Here is a 25091-nt window from a genome sequence, read left to right as displayed (position 1 = left end):
GTTATATTACCAACCTCAATGTTCATCCACAAACAACACATGACCATAAGCTTCTTGTTACATTGCTCATATGTTATTGATCTGCTACTTGCATTATACTCTGAAGATTTTCTAATTGCTATAAATAAAAGAACCATCAACGTTACATAAAGAAAATGCCCACAGCAAATTAATTTTAAAGTAAGCAATATCTAATTTAAACAGTGCCATACATATTAAAACAGGGACAGTAAAAATGTAAAATGCACAAAAAAATTGTAAAATGCACAAAAAAATTGTAAAATACTGATATTTTTATTTTTCAAAAATGCAGCAGAAATGTTTTAGGCTCGTCACACGCCATCCGTCTGCTGAGACGGCAAACCCATAAGAAGAAACAAATATTCATCCAAACATCCTTTAAATATTGTTTTTGTATCGTTTTGAAAAAGTTTTTTGTTCGCCACAAAGTTTTCAGCAATTTTAAATTTTTCACATATTCGGTTAACAAGTGACTAAAAAAAACTCTGAGGAAAACTGATGAAGTTACTTAGGATGAGCAGAGATTATATAGGTCTCAATGTGACAAAGCTGCTTGTGGTCACACATGTTAAGGCTGGGAAGGAGAAGGGATGGAAGGACCAGACTAAAGTTGGATGAAGGAAAAGGGCTGGGAAACAAATGCAGAATAATACATAAATGCTGCAAATCTTTTGCTCGGGCACTTGGTTGAGTTACTGGATTTGAAGTCATTACGGGTCCTATGATCATTTTGGTTAACTGGAGCACAGCAAAAGCCTTTTATGTGGTCTCCATGGGAGCTCTTTATGTTAAATACTTTACTTATGCATGGAAATTGTTTGTAATGGATTTGAGAAATGCTTGATCTCTATTGCTAATGACTAAGACCAGTAACAACCATAAAGCCCTCCTACACTCACAGTGAAGTCAACAACAAAAACCTCAGTATTGTCAATATGTCCACAAGATGATGGTCAGAATTTCAGAGATAGGTTTGTTTTAATTCAACATTTTTAATTAAAAAAAATGATCCTGTTTGAGGATATTAAGGCTTAGGAAGCAGCATGTTTGGAGCCTTGTTTTCCTACAGTGTTACGTTGCTCTCATTATAACCCAGAGCTACTTTATCTTCACCTCATTAATCAAAGCTTGCTCCAAACCAAGGTCGCGGAAAGTAAACCCAACTTCAAGCTGTAAAAAATTGATTTTAGAGAAGTTTTTTTAATCAGGGCCAGGATTTTTTGCCAGCACCAGGTAGTTTAATCAGGGGAACAACTTGGAAAAACAGCGGCTCTTCGCGAAGTGTAAATATCAAGGGCACGGTGCCTTTCAGAAGCATTTGTAAATTTTATGTTAAAACCAAAAACTTTAAAATACTTTACTATAACATATCAACACAAAGTTGTTCAAAATTGCAAAATGGAAGACAATGTATGAATTAATTTTAATTTTTCTTCCAAAAAACAACTGCAGATCCACATTTACTCTGGCACCTTCAAATAAAATCTAATGTGCAAACTTCACCTAAACCAAGAAATAGTGCAAAGACGGCATTGATCTGAGATGCAGCCAATGGCAATATGTAAGCTGATATGTAATATATAATTGCATCAAATCAGATCAATGCGTTAAAATGACCCAGTCAAAGTCCAGATGTAAATCCAATTGAGAATCTGTGGACTTAAAACCTGACGGTTACAAATGGTTCATCAAATTTGAGCTCTTTTTTAAAGAAATGTGGATAAAACTAATTCTTTAAAACAACAGAAAGTTTCTATTTGTGCAAAGCTGACAATGACAAAAGATTTACAGCTGTAAATGCATCAAAAGTTGACAAATCTTCCACTTTCCAATGATGTACTACTCTGTAAAATAATTTTTAAAAAGTTTGTGGTTGTAACATGAAAAAAAGTGAAGATGTTTCATAGATTCAATTACTTTTTAAGGATCTTATACAAGAAAAAATGCCTCATTGAGTTTTTTAGACATTACGTAAAATTCTGGGCCACTTTAATCATCACCATCTGTCTGTCTTTCAAAAACCTCATTATGAGTTGGGGTACAGAAAAGAAAATCATGTCAGAACAATCAGGGACAACGGGATAAAGGGTCAAAGGGTTAATGTTTTTTTTCTTTTTTTTTTTTTTGGCTGGTGCTTAATCATCAAACCAATATTGCATTATCTACACAGTACTAGCTCATTGATCAATGTTGAAAGAAAAAAATGGCAGGATGATGTGAAAATATTCTATAGTTCAGCTGCTGAACAAGTATCTATATGGTCACATAGGTAAAAAAAACATCTCTAAAATGATTCTGCATAGCAAATGTAGCTTTTATATCAACGTACTGTGTAAATACTACAGCAGGTGAGATGGAAAGACAACCAGCCTTGCTTTAGGACATCTATACAATAATATATTAATATCTGAAATGAAAGCAATAATGTGGTTAAATAAGTCATGTTTTAATGCAAGTAGCAGGTAAATGCTATAAATCATAATATATCTGTATCTTTCCATTCTATTTACAAGAGTTTGACACATCGCTGGTTAGAGTGACTCTTCAGGGAGTCTGGCAACGCTTCAGAGGCCCGTTCTTCATCTGAATCTAACCTCTGTCTCTTGGCATACTTTCCATGTTGTTTTTTTATATCTCTATCCTCTTTCCTGGCTGTCAAATCTCACTCAACAAAATCTTTATCTCCCTTACAATCAATTTTTTTTCCTTCGATTGATATAGTTTTTTTAATCCCTCTCTTGTAAATCTTTTTTACAACCATCCCTTGCTTTTTTTTTTCTTTTCTTTCCATCTTAGCTTAGTTGGATCCTTGGCAGATAGGGCCTTTGATCTATTTTAATGGAAAAAAAATGCTACATTCACATTTTAACAGGTTGTTCAAGTTGACATCAGCAGTCTGTGTGTGGTACTTCTCCACTCGTTTCTACATCTGCGTCTGATTTCCTCGCTCCCAGGACAGTCACTCAGGTGTGGTAGTAGAGAGCCAGAACTGACCCGCGCAATCTTTATCTTCCTCCTCAGGTGTAGAAAAAGCTGATTTAAAATCCAGAGCAGGTCTTGACATATTGGGTTGCACAGAGTTGTGTCTCTGGGGAACCCAGTTTAACTGCAGTTACCCAACATGCAACACACAGACACGCGCACACACACGTCTGCTTTCTCATTCTGAAAGAAGTCTCTCTGTGGTTCAATCTGTAACAATCCTGCAGGGTAATTATTAGAGGTATTTCAGTCTGTTTTATGCATGTGTGTGAATATGCGTGTGTATGTGTGTGTGCGTGTGTTGGATTGTGAGCTGTAGATCTGTGTGTTTGTCAGTGTCTGGCTGCGGTTATACGCGTGTGGTGGAGTGTGTGTGCGTGGAGATGTGTGTGTGGGGCAAGTGTGTATTACTATACGGGCTATGGTGTGTGTATCCCTGGTGAGGGTGGCCCATCCTCATCCCAGCCACCGATCCTGGTGTCATTGGGGTCATTGGTGTTGCAGGAGTAACAGGGTGTGAGCCCGGGGTCACGGGCAGCGAGCCCGGGGTCAGGGAGGTCATGAGGGGAACGTCATCTGGAGAGCGGCGCAAGGTCAGGGTATAATCAGGTGGACAGGTGAGTCGCACAGTGTCCAGCGTGCTGTAAATGTCCTGGGTGTCCATACCGTCCAGGGCATCAAGCGTGTCCAAAGTGTGATGGTGGTGGGCGTTGTTCCGCTCGTCCGCTGACGCTACATCACACTCGAGCTGCTTCACCTGAAACATGAATGGCGGGAAAGTAAGCACAATGAAGATAAAGAAAAAAAGAATGAATTCTAGAGATTTTTTTTACAACGTTTTCAGTAATAAATGCAGTCAGTCAGCATACGGTGCCAACTGATGGAAATAATTTTAGGCTTTTGACGACAGAACAATGGTTCAACTTCAATGAACCTTAAAAATAAAAATAATTTGCTCAAGTTTGATATTAATGCTTTTTTTTATTATTTATATTTATTAATCAGAAAATGGAGGGACACATTAGTAAAAATGTAATGAGAGAATGCTGCTACGTATCATCTTGGCAAACCAGATTACGATTATTTAACCATTTCATTTTTTATCCAAACACCAAAACACTAAAAGGGATCAAATTAAATATGTATCTTTTTCCAATTCAAAGTAGATTGCTGAAATGGTAAATATGATAATCAGATATTTATCTTGATTCGTATCTGCTAAGTCACCTTAATGATTTTGCTGGAAATGTATTAATTTTCAAATTCAAATAAATATTAGCCTAGCAAATCTTTATTTATAAGGTAACTTATAAATTAACTGGCACTACAAAAGAATTTACAGGAATGAGTCTTAGTCATAACTTTATGAAAAATAATTTTGTTTTTAGAGGCCCGTTTTAATGCTTGTTCTTCCTTTTACATAATTTTAAAGACATTTGAAGCTCACAATTAGCTGCCCTTGAGATTTATTCATCTCTAAAAATATCAATAGTGAGGACATCACATTATTAGTTCATATTAGCTCCTATGTTATGGTGCGTTCACAAATTGAAAACAATAATTGGATTTTTGTATCTACTGAGCACTAAGCCAGCCAGTAAAGAGGAAAAAAACTATTCTTATTTCATTAGCAGTTTTGCAATTGGTCCATCCATTCAAGCGACATTAGATGTCCTTCGGTCACTTCATATAAGCTCTGCTATAAATCAAATGAACAAACACACACTGTATCTTAATATCACTGGTTTACAGACTATAAAACTTAAAAAGTTATTCCAGCAGATGCCTAAATTGCATCTGAAACCTGTAAATTAGCATATCAGTCCTCAACTCAAACATGGATCACAATACTGTGTGTAAAAAAGGGTTTTTATGATTTTTTCTTACATAATATAAAAAAAAACACTTTTTAAATAACAGAACAGACTGTCTAAGCAGCTGTGATGCTGAGCAATACAGTTGAATTGCAAATTATTAGAAATTGTCTGGCATAAAAAGTATGTAAAAAGCTTCACTCAACCAAAACACAGCAAATACAGTTGAAACATTCAGTGAATGAATTGGAGGCAATTTTCCGCAATTCAAGCCATTGTACATCCACACACGTGCACCCATCCGAACGCTCTCGCTCATTTTCATATTGATAATATCCTCTGATGACAGGCTGTGAGTCAGAAGAGAGATCTGCCTGCAGCTGTGCTTCCGGCAGGCCAAGAGTTTAGTAAATCTTTCCTCACAGCCTCAACCGACTTAATGTCAGCGCTTGACTAGTTCTGTATAACTTTTGTTGCTATTAAAGTGCCGTCAAACTCATTAATTCACACACAAAGAGTTGAGTTATTTATTTAGCACAAATAAATAACTTTATGCTGTCAGGGCAGATGTTTGGTACTTTTAGCAAAACACTGGGTCAAAAAATGTGACCCAGGTTGTTGGATTGGACAAAGGACTAGAATTATGTTACTTTTAGCTAACAGCTGTTTAATTTTTGCCTTTTCTTCAAGATATTATTTCCACTTTATTCTCATTGTCATTATTTTTTACATTGATCACAAAACAGAAGTTAAACTTTTTCTTTTAATAGAGTTTTAACAGAGTTTAATAAAGTTTTAATCGACTTTATGTGGTTGATTTTTTTTACTGGTTGGATAATTTATAAATGTAATCCACTTATTTAAGCAGACTTTAACTAAACCCACACCTCAACATTAGTTATTTGTTGCTCTAACAATTTTTGTGGAAAACCTAACACAGGAATCTATATCAAACTCATAACACAGCCGGTTAAATTAGATCAGCTTTGAGAAGGCGCACATGGGCCTATTCTAGAAATGGACAGAAGATTACTCACCTGTAATGACATCAGCCCCTCCCCCTGCAGGTGGGCCGCAACATCTGCAGGAGTTATGTCTCTTCTAGGAGGAGGCAGCGGACGTGGTCTTCTATGCTCAAGACGTCTTTTGTCTTTCTTATAAAGCAGAGCCGCGAATGCAAGAATATTGAGAAACAGCAGCGATGCTCCGACTGCTATCGTAACTGAGAGTTCAGTCGAGTAGTCCTCATTTGGGATCCGAACTCCACTTTCCCCTCCGTCCTGGCCCAAAGCGGACTCCGGAGGCTGTGGCGTTCCCCCTTGCGAACTTGGATGACGTGTGCTTATAGGAGGCCAACCTTTGGATAGACGCTTGGTGTAGGAATAAGGCGTATCGTCTTGTGGAGAGGGACTGTGCGTGAAGGAGGAAACAGACTGCAAGAGTTCATTAACATGATGCAAGTGAGGAACGAGCTGGAGCCAGAAGGAGATCTTGGTGGCGCGGTAGTGGTCTCTGACACGCGGCTTGAGGCCGATGTGGAGGTACAGTTGCTCTTTGGGGGTGTATTTAGACCAAGCAACTTCTTCAAAGCGATTGGGCTTTGTGTGGATGAACTTGGTGTCTTGAGGAACTGGCTGGTTTGGATCCCTGAAAGAAGGAAAAATACTGACAGGTAAATCATTGTGAGAACATTCAAAGTGAGCTTTTTCAGTTTTAAGAATTAAAATGTCTCATTTTAAATTTGCTGAATTATTTCTTGAATTAAGCGCTAGTATGCTATCTGGTGTGTCAGAAGCTTCCAACCTTAACTTTCCTTAATTGTCTTCCCTTTGAAAATGACATTTTGCCATAAAGTAATAATAACAACTTTGGGGCAGCATTGATTACTATAACTTAAGTAATATTTAATGATGATCATTCTGGCGTTGAGAAACTTTTTCTTTTATTTTCTCAAGTTTTTCCTAAGTCAGCAGCAAGCTAGGAGCCGATCAGCATTTTCTGATCTTATAATTCTTTCTAGTGAAATGTTCTCCAATATTGATTTTATTTTCTTAAAAAAAACATACTTCTGGGGAATATTAAAGGCATCCCATGTTCTTCTTTGTATGTACAACTGTTTACTCAGTGAAAAGGTAAAAGTTAATGCTTCAGACAAAATAACTGATTTTAGTTTTTATAATCAGATGAACCGATTATAAATATTTATAGGTTATCATACTTTTAACCAATGATTACTTGAAAGTAGCTAGTATTCACTAAAATAAGTAGAAACTTAACTGGGACATCTATTTGGTCCTTAAGGATTCGATGGACTCAGATAACGTTTTGAACGCATAAATTTACGTTAGATAAAATGATGCAATAAAGATCAAATAGAATTATTCTAATGCATCATGTTCAATCTCGTGTGGTTCAGATGGGTTTTTTTTCTTTGAAAATGTACTATTTATATTTGTATTTATTCTTTTGAAGTTCTTAAATCTAGGGGAGTCCAAAAAAGCTTCTGAGCTTCTTCTTAGCTGGGCCAAATTCCTCTGAGGGAACTGTTTCTCTCAAAGCTGGCCAACAATTTCACACTGACATCCATCCAATCAATATCAAGGTGACATGGAACAAACTACTGGCAAGTAAATTCTCAAAGGATACATTTTGTTTTTGGTGTGGGATTTTTTTCTTTTCCACATAAATCACTCCAAGGTGATTTATGTGTAGATGCGTAGATCACTGACTTTTTCTGGTTATGTAATAGTTGGACACGCTACAGCACAAACACATAAGACTGAGAGAGCAAGAGTAAACAAAGATATGCATTCAGGTATTTATAGTAAGAAAAATATTCATTTAGTAATAAAAAATTTATTGTTATGAGAGATATTATTATTTACAATAATAAAAAAAAGAAAGGGGGAAAAAAGTCCATCTTCCTGAGACATGAACACAGACTTCCTGCAACTTTTTTTTTTTTAGCAATTTGTCAAATTATAACTACAAACTTCAATGTATTTTATTGGGATTTTATGTGATAAACCAACACCAGTGTTGATTTGGGTGGCCTGAACACAAATGTGTGTCACTGTTTTCAGGATTTATTTGCAAACAATGTTGAAAACCATGTTTAACCCACCGCCCCCACACTTCACAATCATATACCACTTTGTGTTGACTTTGTGTTGATCTTTGACATAAAATCCCAGTAAAATAAAACGAGCTGTTAGTTTTTCACGAATGTGAAAATATCAAGTAACATTAATATTTTCGTCTGACAACATATTTGCATCAATCAGCATACAGTATTTGCATTAGCAGTCATACTGTTACAAAACCTAAACCAATTTTGAAATTAAACTGTCATTTGCTGATTTTGCTGTATGAGCAGAGCAGAAATGCTGCCATAGTGGGAAGCCCGACCAACACCCAAGCAAGTGCACAAGCCGAGGATTGATACGCCCACGCAGCTCACAAAATATACATCTGGGAGCGTCGCCTCGCCGCTTAAATTGAGCTGTCGCAGAGTTCCATCATCGTCTGTGGCGCTCTCAGCAGAGTGGAATCTCTTTTCAGAGAAAGTAGTTCCCCATTGATAATTGAAGGGTGGACTGAACTCTTCACATCCCTCCTTTGGTGATTTTTGCTCTGCGGCTTGCTATGGTGGTAATGATAATTCAAGCTGTGCTGGAAACTGCAAATCTAATGTGATGTCACTGCTTTAGTGCATCCACATTAGAGATACGTTTCTGTTTTTCTTTCTCACACGTCAGAGTTAAATCTCTAAAAGCACTTTTCCTATTCTTTATGTTGTCAGCGAGCGAGACTGTTTGTTTAGATTAGCAGTTACACTGACGATGACTCTATAAATCTGAAAAGATCCCAGTGGAGGGAGCCTCAATTCAATTAATTAATAGTAATTTCTCACTTCTGAGGGTTTATCCTCAGCTATTATATTTGTCTTTTAGGGTGATAGAGTAAACAAAAGTCTTACCTGTGCCTGCAAAGGTAATCACACCCTTTCAACGTGTTCACATAATGAACATAACATTCAATGTAAAATGTTAGGGTTTCATGTGGTAGATCAACTAATGCATTACTGCAAATAGTTGTTCATGTGAAAAATGGCTGTAAAATAGCCCAAACTCAATCAGATTTGGAAGGAGGGCTATGACACAGATTGGCAATTCATTCCACATCTCAACATTGATTTGGCCACAGAAAACCAAACCAAATCCATCTCAGTCCGAATTTGCAGCCTTTAAAAATATCTTCTTATACTAACTTCCTCCATTGTCCCATCAGCGCTAATCAGCTTCCCTGTCCCTGCTGAAGAAAAACATCTCCACAGCATGGTGCTGCCACCACCATGCTTCATATGGGTAGGGTGTTTCCAGTGTGTTGTTCACTGCCAGGTTTCAACCACAAAATGTTTTTCCTGTGGGGATAGATGTTCAGACTTGGTCCCATCTGACAAGAGTACTTTCTTTTATAAGCGTGCTGTCTTAGGTGTCCCTAAAATAACTGCCTGATGGCAGATGGACATTTTGACAGCATTCTTTATGGCTACTTTCTTCTTGCTAGCTGTTTAATGAAAAGCAGATGCATAAAAGAGGTTTTTATGTTAAATACCTCTCACCCAGTAACTGATGGAAATAAGCACCAGACTGGCCCGCAAGTCCCAGTCAGAATGAAAGAACATTGTTACTAAACAGATGAGCTGAATAGTATTTTATGAGACATTCAAAGCTTCTGATTCTGTTTAATAACCTAAATATGCTTTATAGTTCTCCACAGCTGTATCTGAGGTCTGCATGCTGTGTTCCTTGTTCTGCATGATGCTGTTTGTTCACTATGGTCCTCTAACAAACCACTGAGGCCTTAAGTGACTTCAGCAGATCGTTATTTGCTCTGGATTTTATTTAGAGGAATCAGAGTAAAGTGGATAAATGCAGATTAATTTTCTTGTATGAGATCTTTATTGGTAAAATATGTAGAACACCATGAATGTGTTTTCTTCCACGTTGCATGTGTACACCTCTTTGTTTTGGTCTACCACATAAAATGTACATTGTGGTCTATTGTGTTATATTAACAAAAAATAAATAAGGTTTAAGATGTTTGCGGGGCACTGTATATAATGTCGAATCTCTAAAGTTTTAAAGTGGTATTTTTTCTATACTTATATTTCTCTAAGCCACAGGCAGATAATTTCATTTTCAGTTTAATAAATTGAATCCTCTAGCTTTAGGCAGTACTTTTTCATTTAACATTTTGAGTAAGCACTCCGTTCCGCAGAAATGATCGAGTAGAAAAAAGGAGAGAGTAGGTTACTTCAAGCCCCTGAAAAAAATATGAAAAGGCCTGTCAAGACTTTGACAGAACATCACGGTGCAACCGCTGCCAAAACAATCTGCAGTGCTTCTTTCATGATTTTATTTGAATAAGTATCTCCTCATCACCCTGAGACGCTTTGAAGGAAAAACAACGCACATTCCTCACCTGTCAATTCATTGCTTGTTCCTATTAACACTGTTTTCTGCTTTTAAAAAAATCAGTTTTCGTAGTGGAAACTCCCCTTCAAAATAAAATATATGTTATGAATAAAAATGCAACCCTGAATGTCAATAAGAAAGAAGATGTGTATTAAAATATGCGATATGAATCACTTTGAGTTAGCCCAAAGAATTAAAGCTAGCGTATTAAGAACTGCAGAGCGAAGAGGCACAAAGCTGTTTATCTTAACAACAACATTGACTTGAATCTTGGCCGTCTCATTTTAAGCTTGGATGAGATTTGTTCCTGTAAATTCAAGAGTGAGCTGTCCACACTGACACAAACAACACTGCATGTTGCCAAACCCTTGTCTCTGTGAAGTCATACAAAAAAAAAAAAAAAAACGAGGAGGAAAAAAATCAATCAGCACACTTTATTTTACATCCGAAAATGTGATTAAATGTCTGGGCCTTCATTCATTAAAATAAGACCTCTTCTCCTCGTAGGCAAGGATTAGATATTGATATCGCAGTAAAGCTAATTAGCTGAAGAGATGCTTTGTTTTTCATGAGTTTTTGCTGCATGAAGAAAATGAAAAACCCCGTCAGTGGGATTTTCCTTCTGATTCATGTTTCACATCACTGAACCTTTTTCAGCTTACCCGGTCTTGGCGAAGTTGGTCCAGTAAGTCATTACCACTGCGCTCAGCATCACGTCGTTCTTGGAGAAGTTACAGTTGAACAGATCAGTGGGACCCACCATGGGCACGCCGAACACGTAGGGCACCTACACACACCAACACACACGCTGGATTAAACTACGCAATACATCCAATCCCTGCTTAAAAACAAGACAATCTGTAAATGAACTTAAAATAAAGCCTCTAATTCATTTGAAGATTTAAAAGGATTGTGCTGAAAGTCAGACCTAGAAGACAGTAGATACTTCTTTTCTTTTAGAGAATATGCTTAAAGCCTTAAAGCAGCGCATTTTTAGCATCAGTGAGCTAAAATTTCATAACCACTCAAAAGACTGTATTTGAAGTAGCCTAAAAGAAAATTAGAACTCAGCTCCTTCTCTCTCTGCAGACTTCAGAAAAGCCCACATGAATGAAAAATGTGAATAAAATGTTCAGAATTTCCGCATTGAAAACAACTGCCTACACTGCAAAGCAAATGAAAATGAGGGGGGAAGAGATGAGGAATCGCACAGAGCAAATTAAGCACATTAAAACTCTTTTCATCTCTAAGAGTACTTGTACAACTGATGGTGCATCCAGCAACTGCTGTTTTCTGAGCTTGGTACTGTTCTTGTTCAGATATTCCTTGCAGTAATTACAACTCTGCTGTAATTAAAGCAGGTGATTAGGGTCTTTTTTTGATTTGTTTTGCCTTTTGCTTAGAATAGCTCTCTGATAATTATAAAAGCCAACTGTGAAACACATCTCATATTTGTATTTTTCAAGCAGAATTTTAAATTTATCTCTTTTTTTTGCACCTTTTTGCCTGCCTCAGCTTTTATTAGTTGCACATAAAAAGTGAACCCACACCCACAGTAGAAAGTATCAAAACATAGTCCAAGGAAAATAATTCAATAGTTTGTTCAACTTTATTTGACATCTATTTTGTACAGTTAAACTAAAAAACAAACATCTGTCGGAAGGAAAAATGTTCAACTTAGTTTGATTTGGTTCAACTCTGAGTATTTCTGCTGTGAAGCTTTTTGAACAATTTCCGAAGAGTTCATCAACCGATGGATTATTTTCTGACATTTCCCAAATGCTCTTGAGTATTATTTCTCCTCTTTTCATTTAGCTTCATAAATTAACTTTTATTTGGTAGTAGTGCACTTAACCTGTGTTGATGTATGCCTTTAGTTGTGTGTACTTTAAATATTAAAGTTGTACTTGACACGTGGGTAAAGGTGAGAAAACAGATGTAAATCTGTTTACAAAGGCAGAGTTGTTTCGTTTTGAGATCATCACAGATCAGGCACTCATCATCAACATGACAGTCATATTCATTAAGGGCTTTAATTGATGTATTTAAACTGATTATTTTTTGTTTTGTTTTATTTTTTTGTTTGGACTTGTGAATTGTGTAGCATCAATGCAGGATCGAAATCTTACATACAGGCTCAAATACACACATTCACCTTCCCTGATTTGTATTTGGATGAATGTCCCTTATACAGCCGTAGATGAAGTGCATCCTTTTTGGAGCCAACAACCTTGTAACTTAATTCTGCTAGAGTATTTGGCCACTTCTCTTATCAGAAACGGTAATTCAGCTTTGAAGCATGGTCCAAACAAGTTTAATAGGGCTGAAGTTGGCACCCTTCCAGAGCCTAAAATGTTAGCCTGATTTATTCCACTGTTTTTACGTGGTTTTGGGATCTGTGCTACGTTGAAACATTCAGTTGTGTCCAACTTTTTAACTCTCTGATGCTAAATGTCATTATTTATATTGCTCAAGGGGCAACCGAGTTTCCACTTAAGCTCAAGTTTATCACACACTGGAAGATGCTGAAACACTATGAAGCCACTTAAAAGTCACATTTGCCGAGAGACCAGCTCTGAAACTGACACCTCCAAGCGGAAACGAAATTAGCTGCAGTTATTGGGTAAGTACCTTTTGGTGAAATGTTTTACCGTAAGACAAGATAAAGATTGAGCTTTCGGGCCAAAACAACAGAAAGAGAGTCAAGGTAAAACTTTTAAACCCAAGAATACTATACAATCTTTTAAGCACAGTGGCGGCAGCCTCTCGCTGAAGTTTGCACAAACCTGGTGCAACAATGAAGATGGACTACACCTGATTTTTTATCTTCTCCTCCACAGTTTTCAAACCAAACAGAAAATTATTAAACTGTTTTTTTTTTTTTGTTTTTTTTTAACGAACAAAGCGGGCAAAAACATTAAGCTCTGTAGACACGTAAACCTCAACCTTATTGGAAATGTAACGACTATCCCTAAAAACCAGAAGAGAGATGGCTTTATTGCAACTAATAATACCATTACAATCTCACCATCATCTGATTTTTCTCATACTGGGTAGAAAATACTTAATAATTTAAAATGTGTGCACCAAAATTATGGAAGTTGTCTATTGTATTATCATTCCGTTTTGAAAAATTATTTTAAACAAATCATTAAAACCCCAAAATGAATCACATTCATGCTCATAGTGAGTGTATCTAAACATCTACAGATATATTTTCTTTTTCTTAACATCTAATATCATCTCTTTTGGTGAATCAAAAGTAAATATTAGGAAAGACACAAGGAGTCTTACCTCATCGCCATGGGCAGAATCAGCCCAGGGTGGCGTGGCATCACTCTGGCAGTGGTGGTAAAAGGAGTAGAAGTAGGTAGGAGACCCATACTGTGCATGGAGATCCGCTGTAGCAATGGCTGGCGCCACCCACTGGTGATCTGTAAAAAGTGCCACTAGTGTCTTTCGCCGCGTTTCTGCGTTGTCGCGGTCTGCCCAGTCAGTGTACATGAACCTTCACAAAACATATTTGAAATCAGCTCGCCACTTGACTGAGCAAAATATTTCACATGCACCAAATAAATCGTGCTCCTAAATACATTTTCTGCATGGTCCAGTATTTGCATTTAATGCGGTAGCTTTCCAAAAGTTAGAGTCACAGATGGTTTGTTTAAGTTATTAAAAATAAACAAATGAACTTTAGGTCTTCCCTGCTGCTCACTGGGTACAAAGCTTTCAGCTTGTAAATAGTACTGCAAGCTGGGTGGTCACGCCGGTGCTGGCTAAGCAGTTTTCTAACAGCATTGTATTGCTAAAAGACAGTAAAATAAAGGACGGCATCTACATGGAAGTCCTTGCAAATAATAATAATAAATATTAGCCTGACAGAGTATTTTTTGAAACAGTGAGAGAAGACAACTAAAATGACAGATCAAGTTAAATGGGCTCCACCAAACACACCCAATGTGTGTGCAACCAACAAATAACCAACAAGCGCTCACTGAATCTGGCTAAATGCTAAATTCATTAATCGTGCACGTCTATCGTGACATTATATAGCTGAGTATCTGAAATCTTTAGAGGGTGGTTTTACTGCAGGGAGGAAGGAAGTACAGAGGAGTTGAGAGCAGAATGATGATCAGACCAATGAGTACAACAAATTGACTAATGGATGTTACTGTCCAGAAAGAAGTCCAGCAATCACTGTGTTACTTGGCAACACAGAGTTTTGTATGCACAGTAAATTATGGGAGTTTGTGGGCTACAGTTGCTGTGTGAACAATATATCTGGGACTGTAATGCTCAGAGATAGCTGTTTTTTATCTACAAATTTATTGTCTGTGAGGGTGGATTTTTATTTATCTCATAGTTTACTATTTTTTCTAAAGGCCATTGTCACCTGATGGCATTGAAGTGGTGCGTTCTCCTCAGGAGCTGTTTGTTAGCAACTTGCAAAATTCAGTTTGTCTGCATTAAATCGAAGTACAGGAATAAAGATATAATATATTTGGAATTATATTTAGCCTTACTTTGTAAACTATGATTTTATCAATGCATTTTGTGTTTATTTGTGAGCATTAGAATTGCAGCTGGCAGACTTTGGTACTTTCAACATTATTCCCTATCAAGAGCTTCATTGTTTTGTAGCATCATTCAAAAAAAAAAATAAAAAAAGGTTGTGCTACATAAAATTTACTTTTGTGTTAATCTGTGACCATTATTAAGATTTCAAGCTGTTTCATTTTTGCAAAAGATCAGCAGATATGCAAAGATCAAAGTCAAGATAAAAGACAAAGCTGCGTTTGAACTGCATAAACCCTGCTAATTTCAGGGACCCAATAAATAGAAATGTTACTTACAAACCCCCATTGCTTTAATTTTATCCTATACCTTGAAAAACGTTTATCAAAATTCTTTAATCAATAATTTTTATTTCTCAAAGAAATGGTTTAGACTAGGCCTGTCATAAGCATTGTGTACACCAAGGTTTCAAAACCAAATGTTTTGAAAGCCGCCACCGTGGGCTGGCATAAAGATTAAATACGTTTGAACTCATTTCCAGTCATTGTGTTCAAACTAAAAGGAGTACACTGTCATCACTCTCATAAAGGTATTGGTATTTTAAAACTACAGCTGCAAAGCTATAATATGCATGTCTGACAAGCAACCAACTGCAGGCTAGCTACTTAACTGTATTATTAATCAGCTGATATCAGCTTATGTTTTTCAATAAAGGATTTAAAGAGAAATGGGTCGGACTAGAATCACCTGATTTTCAGTTTGACTGACCCTGACAGGTGAGTGGCCCAACATAACCTCAAAAATCAAGTATTTTTCTCCTCAGTGGAAAGCACTGGATTGCATTTTACCAGATCTTCCATGTGGAAGTTGTTACTTCAGGGAAACCCAAAATTAGATTCATTTTTCATTTATCTTAAGTTTAAAATTAAGTATGTGAAAGCAAAGTAATCGAAGATTGAAACTGCATTTTATGCAGAGGATGATTGTATGGCTTACTGAGAGGCTTAGTGAGATAACAGGACTGTTGTGCTACATCGCAATTGCAATTTTATTGTTTGATGTCTGTCAAGGATTGCTGGATTTGGAAATGTTGGCAGCTATTTGGATTTTTTTTTTCCATGTGTTTATCTTAGCGGAAGAATCTCCACTTTGTATGAAATACACAGAGATAACTGTTTACATTTAATACTATTAACCAGACTATTGGGGCTCATTTCTGATTGAAGATGCTAAGGACTGATTCCAATTTCAACTCTAATCTTTTTGTCTTTGTTTTATAATAATGGTAAAACTCTGTTTTACAGCAGTCGTTCATGAAACATACACTTGCCACTCTGCTTTTAATTATAATTAATGGCGAAAGGCTGGATAAAAATACTTAAAAAGGCTTTATTTATAGTTTATTAAGACAGTGGTTCTCAAAACTTTTCAACTTCTGACTGACACATAAGCAGCAGAAGAGACCGCAGAGGCAGAGCTAAGGTTCATTGTGTCAGCCTTATGTAAGTCAGTTACACAGGGGTATAGCGTCAACAGTGAACACATTGTCTTTTATCTATTTGTAAGAACTGTTTTTTAACCTCTTCTAAAATAGACAGCATAATTATTCTTTCACCATTATCCTTTTTGTCATTTTGTGATTTTTTTTGTCCTCTCAGTGTCGTGCACTTGTTGATTTTTAACCACAAGTAAGGTCCAGACAGGCCCGATTTCATGAACCAGTATCTTAAGACCATCAAGGAAAACTAGGATTGGTAGGTCAGTTTAACAAAAAGCTGTCTCTCAGTCATAAAACCCCCATCGGTACATCTCTGCTCCTGGCCTTACTCTAAAAAGGCTTTACTTGGTATTATAACAACCATTGATGCTATGAGCTATAATTATTATAATATATTAGTAGCTGATATTTGAAGTTGTCATACCGCAAGAATCTCATACTCATTCATGCATTGTAACCACTCGATAAAAATCAATAAACATAAAAAAGAAGAGTACTTAAAGCAGTAGCTCATGATTTTTAAACTGCTTCTTTTCTACTATCCTGCATTAGTAAGCTGTGCTGCAGTCGAAACAGTAGATTCAGGATCATAAACAGCAACAACAACTGGAGATTCAGTTCTGAATTGTAGCTTTCATTTCTACAAATTATTATTAAAAATATAGAAGTCTATATTTTCTTGTAAGGAGTCTTCAGCCACCTTAAGGGTCATCACTAAAAAGTGCATCTGCATAATGCTTGCCAAGTACCTATTTCATCATACCTCCAACATAAAATTATACATCTATTGATGAGGATAATGTGGACCCATTTATGGCCCTTTTCCCTTCTTTGTCTATTCCGATTAATTCTAAGCAGGAAAGCTGGTAATCATACTTCCAAGAATATCACATGGATGCTTAAACATACATAGGTTTTCACTTTCATACTCACCGTATGCTCTCTCTTAGTGTATCTCGGCCTTCTGGGTAACCGTACAGACTATCCACAAAGTCTGACACGGCAAAGTCAAAGTCCTCGGCTGTGACACCGTCCTCCGAGTCCACAATTCCCTCCACAAACTTCACGCCTTCGCCTTGGTTGACCCCCAGCATCACATCGTAGTTCAAAAACTCCCCCTGCTCCATCAGAATCTGAGGGTCATCAGGTATAACGTCGCCATCAATCACCGGGGCAAAAGCAGTGTGATATTTGGCCGGAGTAATGTTCTGTTCCACAAGCTCACGGAAACTCCGGCCCTGGAGGCAGGTGACCAGTTGAGTGCTATCATCAATGCCACAGCCAACCCTCTCGCCGAGCTGCCGGGCATATTTGCTTGGCTGGTAGTTGACAGCCCAGCTGGCTAAAGCGCTGCCACTCTGGATAATGGCTCTGTGGAACAGATCTGATACAAAAAAAAAATAAAAATTCAATAAATCCAAAAAGGATCACTTTTGCAAATACGTTTTTGTACACAAGTACATCAACACACACGTACACTGATATATATTCTTTTGGTTAAAAGGTGTAAAGAGCCTTAAAATACATTTATCTTTACTGTCCAGCCTTTGTACCATTCAGGAAGGAGATGGGTACTGTGATGGGTACACTTTTTTATGTGTGTGAAATGTGTGCATTGATGCCAGAACAAAAGCAAAAGACTAAAGAAGATGCTGGTTGTAAAAAGAATCCAGGGTTAAATGAGTCCTGGGATGACATGACATGAAAGGCCACTCAGACAGGAAGAAGCCAGTTCTCCAACAGCAAGTTAGAAAGCCAATTGACCAAGTTTTGGAGACATGTCCTGTGGTCTGATGAACTTATATTAAAGTGTTCTACCATAAAGTATATTACAAAAGCGTAGTTATTTAAAAGATTAAAACGACTGGAAATGTTTCAAAGACTGAACAAGGTCTAAAGCATAACTTGTAACCACACAAATTGAACAGGAATGGAATGGATATCCAAATGTCAACATAACTAAAATAAAAGGTATGAGAATTATATCAAGTCAGTTGAGTTTTATTTATGGTCCACTTTTCATGTAATTAAACGACCTTAGGAAATCACACCAAATATGCTAAACTAAGTAAATTTAAGAAAATGGTGAAACATAAAAATTCTCCTATGCATAAAAAAAACTAATAAATCAAGAGTTATCACAGAATTGTAGCAAAATAAAAGATGATTTGCAGCAAACAAATGTAAACTTATTTAAAAAGTGATAAAAACATGAAATGTAAAGGTTTAAGTAAAAACCAGAGAAAAAGTATTTCATTTTATTTGAAAGGTAGCATTTAAGGCTTTTTACTCTTATTTACCTTGGTTCCAAATATATAATTTTCAAATGTATAATGTACGACTTTCCGCAGAATACACCGTCCTCATCAATTCCTGTTTACTATTTTTAACATATACTATACGAAAAAGAAAATCGAGTGAAAACTAAACGTCAGTGAGTAGTGAAATTGTGTTGCATGATTTTCTCTTACCTTCAGAGTAGTGGGACAAGGTGAGGAGGCTAACGCATGATGCACCAGCACCAGATCCAAACACGGTGACCCTGCTTGGATCGCCGCCAAAGGATGCAATGTTCTCCTTCACCCAGCGCAGAGCCTGAATCTGATCAAGCAAGCCGTAGTTCCCTTTTGCTGCCTGGTCACCTGTGCTGAGAAATCCTGCAGGCAGGCAGAGATAGAAGGAAGTCATATTACCTGCAAAACATGTACGGCCATGCCCAGTAGACTAAAATATGTGTTCCAGGTCATCTCTTCTGTCAGATTAAAAGTACCGTTTGAAAATAACTTTTAATAAGGTACTAAACATGCTTTTGCAGTAAACCCACATTTCTGCATTAAAATGTTTCTTATTGGTCTGACTTAATATTCTGATTTTAAATGTAATGTTTTGGTTAATTATAAGCTGGAAAATCATAACAGTTAATGGATATAAAACAAATTGTGTTTAACTTTGTGGGCTTTTCAATAAAATTCTAAGTGATTGAACATGACTGTATAAATGTACATGTCTGCAACTTTATAGTGTCTTTTGAAATATTCATGCTGCTATTACTTTTTCACACACTGCTGTGTATTTTATAGAAACTATTGGGACTTTATGTAACAGACCAACACAAAGTAGCGCTAAATTGAAGACGCATAAATGAAAATATTTAATGTGTGGTATTAGTCGCTCTGAGTTAATACTTTACCACAGGTTGTAACACCGACTGCATTGGATTTTATCCTCATGTTCCTGAGTAAAAAAGGGCTTATTGCGAAAGTACACTTTTCAGATATTCTTTGTGAAATATGTCGAACACTGTGTCCTTTTCCTTCCACTTTACAATTATGCACTTTTTTGACCTGGTCTTTCCACAATGAGCCTTGTTATTGCATCATGGCAGAATGTGGAAAATTTCATGGAGTATAAATACTTTCGCAAGGAGCTGTATTTACCATAGCTTTAAAAATGAGATGGAAAAAAAAAAAGATGTGGTTTTCTTTCTTGGTCTTAGACTGGACCAAACCACAAAGGTGCAGTCACAATACTGTGAACTTACAACAAGCAGAAAACCACACACGCTTGCCATCACACCCACAGCCGCCTCCTATTCCCTCTTCTACTGACATTATTAAGTAAACACAGAAGATCCTAATGGCTCATTTTGCCACAGTATATCTCATTACTGCAGAAGCTCATTTCTATGAACCTCCGGCACAAAAAGAGTATAATAACCGTGAAGGCAAGGCTAAAGTAGTGCATTACTTCACTTCTGTGCATTTTATCAGACGTTTTATTGAAGCAAAAAAGAAAATATCAGGATTATATTCATTCTGAACGGTTACAGGATTATATGCATTCAAGCCATATTTAACTAAAACTGTTTAAGGAGTTCACATTTTCACAGAGGCATATTTGATTTCCAGGTGAATATTGCAGAGTAGGCAAAAAAAATCATTGGCATAATAATGTATTGCATTGTGTAAATGGGCTCACCTCATGCATCCACTCATGATGATGGAAAACAGGAGGAGGAAGGTGATTCTGCTACTCGAAATGAGGAGGATGATGATGATGGTAATGGTGAAGATTGTATTGGAGGTGGCATAAACACACAAAATGGAGGTGGGGGGAATGGGGTGGGGTGAGGACAAAAATAGGCATGTAGAATTGTTCTTTGTTTGGCTCACAATGTTGATCACATCTGCAGCAGCAATTTTCCACAAGGTCAGCCTTAACTCTGCATCTAATAAAAAACATTGAATTTCAACGTTTAAATCTTTTTTTTTTTAGAAAATGTTCAACTCGGGTTCAATACATTTTCAAGAAAACCTGCGCCGCCTGAGGCGACCTGATAGCTAAGCTGTGAGGGCACATGGGCATGAATGCCTTCAAGCAGCGAATCCCAAGACCAATTCCAAGCCTGCTGGACCTTTTATTGCATGTCTTTCTCCACATTTCCTGTCTGCACCGCTGTGGGCTAATAAAAAATACCATTATCTGTTTAATTAAAGCTGAGTCAAAGATGTGGCGTTCCTTTTAAGAGCAGAACCTCTCATAAAGTCCTCAAATGCTTCCATGCAGCAGAATTAGCATCAGCTTTGTGCTTTTAAAGAGCATTTTAATGGATAAACAAACTTGAAACAATGCCCCTGAGATTTTGTTATTGTTATTGTTTTTATATAAAATATCAATATCCCCAAGGCAATTGAATATGCATCATGTCCGGTTGACTTAATCACACTGAGGCCATAGATACTGTGCTCGCATAAACAACTCAATACTCCGGCTCTTAGTACAGCAAAGTAAATGATGCTTTATGGCATTAAATGTTTTAACCCTCATGTGCCCCTTCCTAAGCTATGTCACACCGATGACTGCAACCACAAAAAGCCTAAATGGATTTTATGATAGTCTGTTTGTTCAACTCTTTGGCTTCGTAGGGCTGACTAAAATTAGAAAAACCAAAGGGAATCCAACATTTTTTTTTTTTTTTTCTGTTCAGAGAGCAATGAGTCGAAGAGCCATGGAGATAAAAAGGATCAGATTCAAGTCGATGACAGTAGTGGAAGGAAAAAATGGCTTCAGGGAGGTTTTGTTTCCACAAGGGATGCTGAACATGTTTCCATTCAAACAAGAAGGAATAGCGGGAGAGAAACTGTGCTCTGGGTAAGAAACAAATCACTGATGGTTTGAGCATTTTTATAGCTCATTGAAGGATTAAATAACCCAGATGGTGAAAATTGTATACATTTGTTCAGAAAAATGAGCTGTTGTGTTGAGATATATATAAATCTACATGCAGAATCACCTTAAACAAAACTGTAATGAATCATTAAGAATCCCTGGATAATAGAGAAATGAGTTGAAAGATAATTATCAACCTGCCAGAATTAATCTTCTGAATCAAGTCGCAAACTATAGGCCCATCTCAATAAATTAGAATATCAATGAAAAGTTAATTTATTTCATTAATTAAATTTTAAAAAGTAAGACTTTTACATTATTCATGGGGTAATATCTTTCAAGTGCTTATTTTTGTTCATGTTGATCATGGCAGTTTGCAAAGTTGCTTCTTAAAGACACTGGCTATTACATAAAACCAATACAAATGTATCCCATCACATTATTTAAAAGTTTAGTGGAAGGAAAAGCTGTGGAAGAAGAAAGTGTTCTAGCAACAGGGAGAGGACTGTAAAGTAAACTCAAGAGTCTGGGGGAGATTCACAACAAATCACCCCCAGTGGTGCTGATTCCACTGTTTGGAATCAGTGCTTCAAGATTCACCTCACACAGATGTTTCCAGAACACTGGACATGTCCTGGACTGTTACACTCTGTGGAGCAATCTTTGTTGCCACCTTGCTACTCAACAATGCAATTAAATGGTGCATAAAGTGATGCAGTTACAAGGGTCTCATTTTTAAGAGTTTTCCCTTTTCCAAAGCCCTATCACTCTAAATCCAAAATGACAAAGACTATTTATTAACACATTCCATCTGTGAAAGGGAAAATAATTTAAGTACTTCATGAATTGGCCCGTTTCTTTTTTTTTTTTTTCATTTATACAGGTACAATGTCAGTGCATCCATGCATACTCTGTAAAGCTATGCAAACAACTTGTGTTAAGATTAATGTTTTTTTAATTAATGTAAGACATCAGAGTACACTACATTTCACATTACAATTGTTTTTCTGACAAAGCTATATATTTTACTCCAAAAATTGTCCACTCCAATTTAAAAATCGTCTACCCCAATACAAGCATTCAGCAGGCTGAGTTGAGTTATGGCACTAGATTAGGTAACAATATTCCTATAACATGTTTATAGCAGAGGGAGGAACATTTGTGCAGCGCACACGTTTACATCAAGTCATGGAATTTTAAAATCTCAAAACAACGTGTGGTAGCTTGTCTTACTTGGGAATTACATTATTTACACTGTAATTTAGTGTGTAGGAATTTGAAGCTGAAAATGACAGACCTTTTTCCATTTGTCTTCGCATACATGTAAACCAGATGTTCTAGAGCGAAAGGGTAAAGTGTAGGAAATACTTGGAAATGCATTTCTGAACTCTGGTCATATCTGACTTTTTAAGCAAATCTCCGTTTGAAGAGCCAAGTAGTGCTACCTCTCTGCCGACCCTCAGCATTACAAAAAGGAACGAGAAACCCAGCAACCTTGGTATGAACGAGTAAATTAAAGTGGTGCAGATACGGCGTAAGGGCAAGGAATGAAAGGGAATACAGCTTTTCTGTGCACTTGTCCTTTAGGACAAAGGAGCCATTGGAGGTAAATTTGAAATGGTCCAGAGAGATTCCCTTTGAAACTTAATGAGACCTTTAAACCTTGACTTAAAAGGTCTTTTTCAGTGAAAATTCTATAATCCTATAATTACTGAAGTACAAAAGCTTGACTATGCCAATTAATAACTTTGTATATGATCTAATCAGATTTCCTCCACCATCTGAAAAAACAGACACCTACAAAACAGTTCCAATAAATAGAACACTGTTGTATTGCTGCTATGGCAACAATAAACACTAAAGGAAATTATTACATAAAATGAATACATTTAAGGGAATTTAAGGTTTATTTTTTCGAAAAGTATTTTATACAAAACTATACTCATACTGCTACTACTACTAAATTTATAGCTACTTGCTATCTAACAACACAGTGGTCTGCATATGGTTACACAAATGATGTATTAAACTGAGATAAGTGATTCTTTTACCTAAAACTCCAAGGCGATAGTTGAGGGTTATGACAATGACATTGCCGTAGCTTGCGAGCACACTGCCATCCATCATGTTCCCAGTGCCTTCAGAATACGAGCCTCCGTGGACGTAGACCATCACTGGCCGCTGACCCCCCTCCTCGTGGATGTCTGAGATAGACAGGCAGATTACCAATGTGTTCAAATCACCAAGGTGACATTAGTTAACCACCAAAAGCCGGAGGGTGCAGTCCTTGATTTGAGTGTGCATGTGCATGGGTTCACATGCATTTATATCAACCAATATGTATGCATGAGTAAGCCTGTGTCCTTCCCATTTTCCTCCACAAGTAAATGCGTAAACCCCATAGCGACTGACGCAGGTGTCTTGCATATTAAGCGTCGGTTCAACCAGCGGCATGTTGAAGGGGAAGAGAAAACAAGGCCCATTTTTAAAAACCTTTATTTATTTATTCAACAAGCCTGAGTATGTGCAGCAACAGCTCTCTGCCATGTTTTAATCATTTGTCAAAGGTATCATTCTCTTAGCTCATGTATTCACCATAGGGCATAAACCATAACATGTAATCCCAACCTTAACTGTGCATGCAAATTTAACCGCCCCAGCCCCGTAAAGTCACTGCACACTTCACTCACCTTCCTCTGTGGGTACGTAGATGTTGAGGTAGAGACAATCCTCGCTCTGGTGAGTGAGGTAAGTTGCTGCTATATCCAGGTTTGCTGTGAGCCAGGATGGCATCATATCTCCCAGCATGCTCCTCTCATCCAAAGCCTGCGGGCACACTGGAGCAAACTGTGTCACATTCCGTATTCCGGGCCACGGCAGAGGCGGCTCAGGTGCCTGGAAGCGGCGATCCCCAGTTGGTGGCCTTGCATACGGTACTCCCAGGTACTGGATGACAGGCCCCAGAAGGTCCGAGGGCAGAGGGGTCAGGATGCCACGAATGCGGCCCTGCGCCGTGGAAACAACAGGCACTGTCTGCTCAGCCGACAAAGAGGTCGGCTGGAGAGAAAGGGAGAAGCAAAGGGAAAGGAGGAGGGATGGAAATCCAAGCGAGGAGGAGAAGGGGGAGGGAGGAATAGTTCTGCTGGTCCTCAGCTCAGACATGACGGTTTGATTAGGCAGAAAACTAGGGGGAGGAAGGGGGGAGAGTGAGGTGCTGGAGGCAGGTTGAGGGTTACGTCTATGCTGACCCCTCAGAGGTATCCAACTCTAACGCACAGCTGCTGCTCAGCTTGGCCCATAACACACACTGCACGCAGTCCTGTCTCTTGAGAGCAACCTTTTCCCCTTGTGTATGTGTCTGCATGTGAGTCAGTGAGTCTTTGCCTCTGAGTGTGCAGTGACTCAGTCACTGAGTCCCTGTGAGTGTACGTATGTATGTGCTGGAGAGTTTAAGTGAGCGTGTGTGTCCCGGACTGGCAATTTGAGCCCGCATGCATGTCTGTGGGTATATACGTGTGTTGATGCATGTGTGTGAATGTGTCGTTATGTAAACAGTGGCATCACTGTTCCTCTGTCACTCTCTCCTTCCGGTCACCCCCATAACAAGCCCAG

The 25091-nt window shown here is 37.6% G+C and overlaps 1 protein-coding gene across 1 annotated transcript; it reads right to left on the bottom strand.

The window, feature by feature from the left end:
- Positions 1-2718: 2718 nt before the first annotated feature.
- On the bottom strand, positions 2719-25091 carry LOC106922749 (neuroligin-4, X-linked-like). The gene is made up of 8 exons (XM_088001666.1): positions 24170-25091; positions 23531-23683; positions 18782-18967; positions 17244-17694; positions 13592-13805; positions 10960-11084; positions 5855-6464; positions 2719-3760 (listed from the first exon to the last, which is right to left on the bottom strand). Exons 1-8 carry the CDS (start codon positions 24639-24641, stop codon positions 3353-3355), a joined length of 2619 nt encoding a protein of 872 aa, XP_087857792.1. The 5' UTR covers positions 24642-25091; the 3' UTR covers positions 2719-3352.

The sequence above is a fragment of the Poecilia mexicana genome, unplaced genomic scaffold (genome assembly GCF_051168715.1).
Source record: "Poecilia mexicana isolate PSO_F unplaced genomic scaffold, ASM5116871v1 scaffold_2, whole genome shotgun sequence".
Classification (NCBI taxonomy): domain Eukaryota; kingdom Metazoa; phylum Chordata; class Actinopteri; order Cyprinodontiformes; family Poeciliidae; genus Poecilia; species Poecilia mexicana.
Note: the sequence above shows the minus strand (reverse complement) of the source record. Positions and strands in the feature narration are given on the sequence as shown.